The sequence below is a fragment of the Oreochromis niloticus genome, linkage group LG1 (assembly GCF_001858045.2).
Source record: "Oreochromis niloticus isolate F11D_XX linkage group LG1, O_niloticus_UMD_NMBU, whole genome shotgun sequence".
Lineage (NCBI taxonomy): Eukaryota > Metazoa > Chordata > Actinopteri > Cichliformes > Cichlidae > Oreochromis > Oreochromis niloticus.
In genome coordinates this window covers 1649518-1661107 of record NC_031965.2, presented here as the reverse complement: position 1 = coordinate 1661107, position 11590 = coordinate 1649518, and the positions used below count along the sequence as shown (strand labels likewise).

General features: G+C 43.2%; 1 protein-coding gene across 1 annotated transcript in view; it reads left to right on the top strand.

The window, feature by feature from the left end:
* Positions 1–684: 684 nt before the first annotated feature.
* Positions 685–11590, top strand: part of c1qtnf4 (C1q and TNF related 4) — a 62554-nt gene continuing 51648 nt past the window's right edge. Inside the window, exon 1 of the mRNA XM_013265135.3 lies at positions 685–963. Coding sequence (XP_013120589.2) covers positions 894–963 — 70 coding nt within the window. The 5' untranslated portion in view covers positions 685–893. The remainder of the gene's footprint in view (positions 964–11590) is intronic.

Genomic DNA, 11590 nt, shown 5'->3' with positions numbered 1-11590 from the left:
ACGCGTATTGGCCAAAACACAAAGAGTGTGCCAGTTTGCCGAGAAGCATCCAGGAAGATGGAGAGCAACAGAATGCAGCAGCCTGCCAAAGGCTGACCGAGAAAAGCGAAAGCACAGGAGGGATTTAGTCAAGTGCTCATTTAAATATGAGTGAGCAACAGACTGTGGAATTTGAATGAGATTATAAAGGGAGACGGGTAGAATGAATTTCAATTTGAGAGCATTACACGTATTCTCTGTGTGTCTCTTCATCCCACTACTCCCGCGCCTTACCCACCAGCCTCCCAGAGGTGAGAAAATAACTCCCAACAAAGAAGCGGGAGGGAGGAAGTTGGCAGCGCTGTCGCCACATAGCGAAGCCCAATGGTTGTTATGGCACGGAGGCTCCTCCCCTCCCATTATCTGTGACCGTACACACAAACACGCACACACCAGAAAACACAGGTGGGAACACATACACACTTACACACACACACCAGACACACACACAGACTAGGATCTAGGTTAACAGAGCATCATATCCGAGTGCATCTCTCCAGCACTGCAGTGGTACGCATTGCACCTCATCTAAAAGCTCTTTATCTGATTATAGCCTCCAATAACAATATAGGCATACAATATATCCATATATATATATCCATATATATATATATATATATATATGGATATATCTGTTGGTGTGTGTGTAGGGGTGGTGATAGGGGCAGCTTCAAAGACAACATGAGCAGCAGCAGGTCGAGGGAAGGCACTGAAGTAGGGAGGAAGAGGCAGATGGAGAAAACACAGTGAGTGAGGGGGAAAAAAGAGCAAGAAGGGAAAGCTGGGAGGGTGGGAGAGCAGACTGCGAGAGAGAGAGAGAGAGAGAGGGAGGGGAGGTTTATCCAGCAGCGCTGATGAGACAGAAGTTTCAGCTCTGCGCGTCGCACACGGCCAGGACAGAAGAGACCTTGCGCATACATACAGGTGAGACAGCTCACTTCTTTTTCTCCTCTGAAGCACGGCTTGTAGCCTTTGTGCATGCTGAAATGTAATGCAGACATTCAGGTGAGATAGAGAATACTAGGAACTTGGTGGTCGGGGCGCAGCCTAAGTTAGGAGTGTGCTGGCATGCATCGAGCGCATCACTCGGGGTTCAGCAGATGTCCTGACAGACAGTGCAAACAAGGCAACCAGTCCAGAATGTGCTTTGATTTTTCTGATAAGTAATTTTCCAGATGAACTCTGAGCTCAAAAGCAAGGGGCAGCGTAAGTGTTGGTGTGATGTTAATGGATGCTTTAAGTGTTGCTTGCTGTGTAAGTGCTGGGAGAAATGAGCTATACTGCCTTCAGTGCGCATTCAGCAGTCATGCCGCGTCTGAGCAGCATGCATTATTTATCTGCACTGATCTCCAGAAACAGTGACACCTCACAGAAGCAGAGGGTGTAATGCCTATACTGCCTATATAATGTCACATGTGGCAACTGGGCTGATATAATGCACTGTGGGAGGGCGAGCAGAGGGACAACCTGCAGCTTGCATATGTTTAGCTACAGTTGCTTTGTCTGTTTGTAACATCTTGCAATGGTGGGTTGCAGTGTGGCAAAGACAGCATGCATGGATATCCTATGGTTTATTTATCTGCCATTATCTGCGGCGGAGATGCAGGAGAGAAGAAGGAGGCTGTGAATATGGCTGAGATGAGATCTCTCTTATCCTGAGATGGGTTTTCTGCACAAAGGCGGTTGACTCCTTTTGTCTGCAGATACAATATCTTAATCCGCATCAGTGTAACATACGGCTGCTGGGGGCTACAGATTGATCCTCGTGCTCAGTGTTTGTACAGATTACACATTTGTCAGGGACATATGCTGGTGTTATTTACAGCATCTGTGTGTGTGTGTGTGTGTGTGTGTGTGTCTGCATCCAGCTACTTCTGCCTTCTTTTATTGAGGAGCTCTTGATGTGAGAGCAAATAAAGAAACCTGGAGTTATGAGATATAAAAATATACACAATGCCAGCGCAATAAATTGACAAGTAAAGAATTGCCTCAACCAAACACAGCCCGGGGGGAGGGGGCATCAAGCAGTTGAGGAAAGTTTCAAGCTTGTTGCTTTTCAGTAGATTACAGCTGTAAATGGTTTCGTTTTACCTGTTGTACGGTTTACAGGCAGAGCCTTCAGTTTTCAGGCCCCCCTTCTCTGGAACCAGCTTCCAGTTTGGATTCAGGAGACAGAGGCTACGTCCACACTAATGCGTTTTCGTTTGAAAACACATTGTTTTCTCTCCGTTTTGGCCTCCCGTCCACACTGAGACGGTGCTTTCCTCAAGGAAAAACGCAGCGTTTGGAAAAAAACGCATACATTTCAAAACGCAGCTGTCCCGTCGCAGTGTGGACACACGAAAACGCAGACTTTCTAAAACAATGATGTATTTTAGTCATGTGATGCAGTCATGTGACCAAATAAACAAAGATAGCGGAGGGCGTTATACAGCGGTTGTTTTGATTGCTCTCAATTTTGACAGCCCTAAAAAAGATGAATATCAGTTTGTACATGCTCCAGACAGCTTTTCTTCAAATTCTTTAATCCTCACTCACTTTTGCGCGTGCGCAGTACTGGAACGTAAGCGTTTTCGGCCGTTTCAATGTGGACGCACAACTCTGAAAACGACTGAAAACACTAGTGTGGACGCGGAGCATTTTCAGATGAAAACGCCGTTTTCAAATCTATCCGGGCTAGTGTGGACGTAGCCAGACACTATCTCTACTTTTAAGATTATTCATTATTAAGTTTATTCTCTCACCCCAACCGGTCGCAGCAGATAGCCCCGCCCCTCCCTGAGCCTGGTTCTGTCGGAGGTTTCTTCCTGTTAAAAGGGAGTTTTTCCTTCCCACTGTCCCCAAAGTGCTTGCTCATAGGGGGTCATATGATTGTTGGGTTTTTCTCTGTATGTACTATTGTATGATCTACTGTACAATATAAAGCGCCTTGAGGCGACTGTTGTTGTGATTTGGTGCTGTATAAATAAAATAAAATTGAAATACTGTATTTAGTTGACCATCCTTTTGACACCATACACTCTATGCACACGATAGATGTAGCCACATGACACTACGCACTGGTTTGTGGACTTTTTGCTTTTTGGCTACTGCTTTATCTGAACGTATGATGTAGAGCAATTCAAGCTTGGTTATCATCGTGTTACATGAAGTTTATAGGTGGAAGGCACAGACACAGATCTCTACTAATTAGTCCTAATTAATCAAACTTGTATATTACTGGAATTCCATTCACCAAACAGTACAGTATTTTATACCAGACTTTTTACAAGCTCTTTAATGCCTTTGGAGGCAGCCTCAAATGGCCATTAGAGTGGTTATTTGGTCACCACTGAGGTGCCAGGTCTCCTCAGTGGTCATTCAAGTTGCTGAAGCTGTAAAATCTCACTGTGACTCAACATTCAACAAGACTCTTCTCCACAAATCATCATTAAGAAAGAAATGCCTGTAGTGCTGTTAACAGGACACCTCCAACAGCAAATAAAGTGCGGTTTTATATTTGTGAACCCCCCCCAAGTGTGACAGGTGCAGCTTTTCCCAAAGGAACGCCTTCTGATGGGAAAAAATCTATATCAATGCATCAATTTTTTCTGGATTTCTCCTGACACATGAAGGGTATAGGAAAGAAAAACAGCGGTCTATCTTTTCATTGGCCAGATCTACACATAGTTCAGACATTCAGTGTAAAAAAGCATTGAAGGCATAAAGAGCTGATCACTACAGATCCAGATCCATCACGATGTTACTGAGGTGTGACCACCAGTGCACTCACTTTAAAAAGAAAACAGCACAAATGCAGTCCACTTGTACTCGTGCTAGAGAGCTACAGAGTTTCCTTTCTCTGTTTTCTTTGTATTACTGTGGAGGCTTTACTTTACACCTTGAGAAAACCGTTGTTGTGATTTAGCATTAGATTAATAAAATGGAATTGAAGTCAATCATTTGTAGAAAAATACTGTATTTATCAAAGCCAACATAAATTATACTTTTTTTGTTGTCCTTTAATCATAGTTTAAAATCTCATAATCACATATAATTTAATATTAATCACACAATTACTGAACAGTAAGCGTCGAGACCAGCTGGCAACCTGCTGTCAGCTTGTCATAGGGAAGAATGAGGGAGGTTGCTTGGTGTCGCTAGGTGAAATCAGTCACAAAGAAGTATTTGGCACTGCACTGAAAACCCCATTGTGATTGCTTTGGTTGCTAGCAGATTAGCATGGTCACATGTAATCTGTGAGAGAGTTGCCAACTTGTCTGCAAACACTTGTTAACTATTCGGTAAGCAGCTGTGAAATGGGAAACAGAGACCAACCACCTGTAAAGAAAATACCTTTAAAAAGTGGTGGTTTCAACAGAAAGGCACACATTTTATTTGGAAGGTGAACGTTCTCCATTCCTGATTACGCTTTCACTACATGTCTGTGGTTATTTGGCAACTGTTTGCAGACAACTTGTCTTCTTCTATACAAAATACAGGCAACCACAGCAATCTGCTAGCAACCAAAGTTATGATAGAGTGTTCTGGTTTTTAGGTGCAGTATTTTCTCCTTGACTGACCACAACCACAGCTTCCATCGACCACTCACCAAGCGATCAGGAAATACACATTTTTCCCTAGTTACCAGAGGTTACCAAGGAGTCACCGGTCCCCTGTGTTATTGAGGCTAACCAGGCTATAGTGTGACATTAAGGCTGCCAGCAACTTCCAAATAAAACTGAATGTGGAATATTTGTAAGAGCCACTTCAGTCACTGTTGAGTACCCATCTGTAAGCACCAACCAGAATACTCAAAGCAGGTGGAGGTCTGTTTGTTCAGAGCTTGCCAATCTTGAAAGCACAACATGGATCCCATGCAAGAAAAAGAAAAAACTACTAAGCCAATTACACAAGATTTTGACCAACAGCAGGTGAGCGTGTTGTGGAACAGTGAGCACGGCAAGTGTGAATGCAAAGCATGATGCGAGAAGCACACAAGGAAAAAGAGAGATGCACTCTGATTATTTTAAACCTCACACCTCGAGCTTTGGATCAGTGCGAGTTACAAACAAGTCCCAAAATAAGCCCCAAGAAGAGGAATGTCACATTACTGCAACAGAGGATGTCTTTGAGTTGTACACCGTCATCATCTGATAATCCCTCTGTTGCTGCACTAATCTGTCTCCAGCAACATCCTGAAGACATCACACACACACACACAGTTCACTCCAGCCTGAACCCTTTCATACTTTCCCCAAAGCACAGCCCCCACCCCGAATGGAAAACAATCCATCTGTGGATTCTTCTGTTGTGATTATACAGGTTCATAATATTGCGATGCTTATGTTTCCTCACTTTCCCAGAACTATGTAAAACTGAAATAAGTTTTCCCTGAAGGTATTAGGGGTTTGGGTTTGCTCAGGATCACAGAACAGTGTGCATGCTGTCAAATACAAGCTCTCTGTAGAACGACTTTCAGGCCAGTTTCCAGAAATTCAACAGTCAGCACAAGTAAACATGACTCAGTGCATTGTGTTTGTTTATGACCAGCAAGCATTACACAGCGAGCTACCAACATACAATCATGCAGATATATAGTGTGATCTGAACAGTAAATGGGTGAGATGGGAATGATGGGAGGGAAGACTGGGTGACCTTGGAATGAGACACAGGTGCTGGTGCAGGTGTAGAGTCATAGGGTAAAACAAATAAACAGCAAAGACAGAAGCTGTAAATGGACTGGTTCATAAACAGCACTTTTCTACTCTGGTTAAGCACTCAAAGTGCTTCATTCAACTTGTCTTATTCACATTCATACGAGCACTTTTTTCCAACATCTAAGTGCTTTCTGTCTAACACTCACCCTCCAGTGAATGCATCAGGGGCAACTCAGGGTTCAGTGTTTTGGTGAAGCATGCAGACTGAAGCAGCCAGGGATCAAAATACCAACAGCCCAATTAGCAGATGACCTGCTGTGACCCACAGCCACCCCCGAACTGTGGTATGAAAAGAAGATTGATGCCCATCTACAAACTTTGTCAAGCACAAGTTCACAGACCAAATTTAGCACCACTTACTACAGGATAAAAACAAACTAGCGGCCACTGCTGGTTTTTACAGTGGCTCTTTAGGGACAGCACAGCTGCTCTGTCAGCTGGTGCGCCTCTTTTAGCAGATTGAAATATCTTTGTTCAAAATTCAAAAAATCTTAAGGAGACTTTTATTATCGCAATTCAGAAATACCAGGAAGAATAAAGTCAGGGGTGAAAATAGTTCAGAGTTGTTTTTACAAGCAGAACAACTCATCTGTGTGCAGGCTGCCAAGAGATGAGTGAAAAAAACTGAGTCACTAATCCAACTTAAGGTACAAATAGGTGAGAGCATGGGCTGGTGCTAAATATAGTAAGCCCAGATGATTAATACTAGTGACTTTGGATTCTTCATCCACGAGGCTGAATTTGAGTATCACAAAGTTTACACAGCAGAATGAAGTGTGATCACTTTATTGACCCGTGTTGTGGGATATAACCAAAGTGGCAGCTAAACATGATGTGGACACCAAACTGACTGGACAAACACTACTCAGAATCAGCAGGTTCATCGCTGTCAGCATGTTTGGCATTTAGTTCAAGAAATGCTTGGCTTAAGCAATTCAATTCAATTCGGTTTTATTTATACAGCACCAAATCACAACAACAGTCACCTCAAGGTGCTTTATATTGTAAGGTAGACCCTACAATAATAGATACAGAGAAAAACCCAACAATCATATGACCCCCTATGAGCAAGCATTTTGGCGGCAGTGTGAAGGAAAAACTCCCTTTTAACAGGAAGAAACCTCCAGCAGAACCAGGCTCAGGGAGGGGCGGGGCCATCTGCTGCGACTACTGCAAGCTCACTAAGCCGCTAGCAAGTCTCTGGACTCCTCTGCTGCCTTCATTGTCCTTCAGTACACAGATGCATTTTCAGTTTGTAGAGAGGATGTGATTCAGTCAGCACCATGGATGTTTGATACACTCGCTATTTAAGATGCCATGGATTACACATATCCATTTATGAGAGAAAGGGAACTGGATCAGAATCAAATAAGCAGAAATGACAAAGATGGATATTTCTTAAGCATTAAATAGAGGGACCAAAAATAAGTGGATGAATGTTGCTCTGTTCCTCCCTGGGTGGAGATTTCTAACTGTATGCTTAGAAGAAGTTCTTTGATTCTGCAGATGTGTCCTGCTAGTCTTAGATCATTAAACGCACCCTGGTGAGCTGGAAATAGCCTCCTGTCCTAATTATTCACCTTCCTCACAAGACTGTAACAGCTGACCACGAATTGCAGGATAGTTCGCGAAGGGAAGTTTGTTGGTGTTTAAATCTTACTGAAATCTAACCCAGCTCCTTACCTGACTGACATCTGTGTCCCCGACCCCTGTAATCGCACATATAATGCGCCGAGGCAGCAGTCAGCTCACTCCGGCTGCTGCCTCACTCGTGCCACTGATGGATCGAACCTTTCTGGCAAGAAACTACTCTGCTGCCACAGCTGATATTCTCTTTTCTGTCTCTCTCTATTCCCTTTCTCTTCCTGTTTCTTTAGCAGGTGAATTGACAGGATTGAGAGAGCAGTGTTTCTGCTCCGGGTTTTCTTTGTACTCAGACTCTGGCAGGAAAAAGAAGACATTTACAGGATGGATTAGAGTTCATAGAAATTGATCTCTTCTGTTGTTTGCTTGGGCTGACAAGCTTGGCTTACACCTCCAACTCTTTTTTTCTCTTTCATATTGGGTCTGTCAGTTCTCTCTCTTTGTCTTTCTGTCTTTCTTTCCATCCCTGCCATGCATCGCGTCCCCAGGCTGGTCCATGTGTCTACAGTTCAGCAGGCAGCTGACAGCTTGGTGACAAGTGCTGAGGATGGGAGGAGGAAAAGCAGTGAAGGGAGGGAGGGAGGGAGGGAGGGAGAGGGATTAATGAGAGGGGCAGAAGCAGCAGAGGTCTGTCACTGCACCTCCAGATAGCAGCCCCCCTACTCTCTTTGATATGAGTCCCAGGTCGCCAGGTTGCTCCATCAGGCTGCTCCATCAGTTTGTATTTTTGAGGAAGGCTTGGGCGCTTATTAGCCACATTGCTTCCTTTATTTTCTTTGTTCATTTTTAAAGGGAGGAGAAGAAGAACCAGGGTAGGGTGGTGCCAAACCTCCAACGAATAAAAAGCCAAAAGTAGAACTGAAAAAACTACCTTTGGGAAAGGAAAAGAGGAAAGAAACTGGTTATCCACCCAAAGCACGTTCCCCCTGCTGTGTTGATAAATACAAGACGAACTGCATGATGTCTCAACAGTGAGAGGTTTGCAAATACAACATGGGAAATGTCTAAACAACATGACTTCTAAATCAAAACTGGAAGCTGTTAGAGAACATTAACACAACCGATACAGACACACAGCTATATACATATATGTGTGTATATATATATATATATATATATATATGCACTAATCATGGCAGCACAAGAACAAGCTCTGAGTACAAGATCCATAGAGGCTGGGGTCTATCACACCAGGCAAGACCCCAGGTGCAGGCTGTGTAAAGATGCCCCAGAGACAATCCAGCACATAACAGCAGGGTGCAAGATGCTAGCAGGCAAGGCATACATGGAACGCCATAACCAAGTGGCCGGCATAGTGTACAGGAACATCTGTGCCGAGTATAACCTGGAAGTCCCGAGGTCAAAATGGGAGACGCCCCCAAGGGTGATGGAGAATGACCGAGCTAAGATCCTGTGGGACTTCCAGATACAGACGGACAAAATGGTGGTGGCTAACCAACCGGACATAGTGGTGGTAGACAAACAGAAGAAGACGGCTGTAGTGATCGATGTAGCGGTTCCGAATGACAGCAATATCAGGAAGAAGGAACACGAGAAGCTGGAGAAATACCAAGGGCTCAGAGAAGAGCTGGAGAGGATGTGGAGGGTGAAGGTAACGGTGGTCCCAGTGGTAATCGGAGCACTAGGTGCGGTGACTCCCAAGCTAGGCGAGTGGCTCCAGCAGATCCCAGGAACAACATCAGAGATCTCTGTCCAGAAGAGCGCAGTCCTGGGAACAGCTAAGATACTGCGCAGGACCCTCAAGCTCCCAGGCCTCTGGTAGAGGACCCGAGCTTGAAGGATAAACCGCCCGTAGGGGGCGTGCTGGGTGTTTTTTTTTTTTTTATATATATATAATTGTTACATATATATATATATTTGGCAATTAGACTCTGATGACCCATCATGGCAGAACTGAATCCCAGCAATGATAGGCTTTAGGACACCTCCCCGGAGTCTATGCTAATGGTGGTGGTGATGAAGACTGGGGCTTAGATGGAGCTATGACTGAGGTATCTGTGAGTTCGAGATGGGGGGAGCGGACGAGAGTCTGAAAGGGACAATAATGGAGACTTAAACCACGCAACAGGAGGCTCATTGGCTCAAAGAGGGTAGAAGGAAGATGATAGGACTAGAGTAATCATGTCAGACAAGGTGGGAAGTGATGCATAAACATGTATAAATCATGGATGTAACTTCTGGCTCTAAGATTTAGGTACCTTAATCTTAATCTTTAGGAACCTATTGAAGAATTAATACCTTAATCCTGCAGTCCTTCCAGTGACCAGCAGGGGCAGCTCCTCATCCCAATCCTCTTGTTGCAAAGAGGGGGAAACTAACTTATCTATGACTTCAGTCAAAATTTTAATTGTGAGTTTGTGGTCTCTGTTCTTATTTTCAAGTCTCATTTAATAAGACATGATGTTCATTTTTTTATTTTTCCCCATTTATAATAAATTAAACTCTAAACTGAGTGATTTGGAGTGTGGTTATCTTCTGATTGATAAGTACTAATCATATTAATGAGTGTTGTCATTCTGGCTACATCCATCTTTTCTATTCAGTCTATAAATACATTCACATTCATTCTTTTTTTCAAAGCTTTCATTTAAGCATATGTTGTTACTGCTCCAGGATTTATGCTCCTCCACTCACAGGTCCAAAGGTGAGCTGTATGCACAGGGCAGTTTTCAGATGGGAGGAATAATGAAAGGAACTGTTGAAACAAACAGACCTTGTGATGAAGCACTTTGCATATTCCTGCAGAAAACAAAATCCACCAATAGGCATTATTTTTTATGTAAATAGCAAAGAACCTAATCCAGCCCTCCGGCTTTTCACTTTCATATAAACTTTGCATGGATTTCCATAAACCTGCTGTAGATAACGATGTGAAAACGAGGCACACATAAATCCCAATGAACCCGACCCTCTGACGTCGTACTGCCCCACATGATCAGGACTGCTGTGTGTGTGTCCTGCCCTTTGGCAGCATACTGTATTTAAAATTGAACACATTTACTGTAGCACCACTGAATAATATCAACTACCTCATTTAAACTGAATTCAAATCTACACAAACACAAAAACGTAACATGACAGTGAACTGTGCCACATGTTTGGTAGAGCAGCAGATAATGTTAAGCTGTGAGTCATTCTTAGATAATCTGCCGTAGCTCCACAGATAAAACATTACATTAAAATAAAGATGTGCACACATCACCCAGAGGTTAAGCTGCAGTGATATAGATTTAATCAACGGGACTTTTCCTAACTGGTAATAAATTAATTTTGTATGTCAAAATATTAACAATAAATTACCCAGTCCCAGTACACTCCCTTATTTAGATTTGTATGCACTGATGGTGGACGTGATGTTTGTTTGTTACAAGAAAGCTCCAGATAACATTATCATCTATTGTGCTCATGCTTGGATTCACATTTGATTAAAATGTATATCTTAAGAGAATCTTGGAGCAACAGAAATTGCTCAAGTCATGTAAACTATTTTATAATCTGCTACTAGAAAATTACGACATGTTAGCTGAATGGAGCTGGTAGCTTTCAGTGTTTGAATGCAGATAACGCTGCACAGGTGCAGCCTCAGTCTTTCACTGCTGTTAGAAATACAAGGAGAGCTCACACCTACACTGTGGCACATGACCAAGGAAGCGACACGTCTTATTAAAGTCCATCTCCTTCTCTTAGCTGATGAAGGGACCAATACAAAACCTTACACTTATGCTAAATAACATCAGTCATCTTCTCCGAATGTGTTTAAAGACAATGAAAATCAGAGATATATTTAAATCCTCCATTTTACAAATAAGCTGTTGCGATAACTGTTTTACTTAAAAAGTCCGACTTCTAAGCCCGACTGAGGAGACCAACACAGAGTTAATTAGAAGCATTACAAATCTATAAAGGTGACTTTGAGGGCAACAGATGATTTTTTAGCTCAGACTGTCAGCTCTCCTGTCCAGGAGCTTCAGACTCATCTGGGATTTTGTCTGCACACTTGTGGTTATACGACCTGTGTAATGCAGACATCAGTGGGGATACTAAAAACAATCTTCTACAATAGAAATCTTTGATCCAGTCCCAAAGGGCATAATCATTCAGGATCACCCGTGACTCTTATTTCTTCTCCTGGGGGGCTGCTCCTCCTGATAATGGACATAATCATAACACTAGACTGAACACTTTGA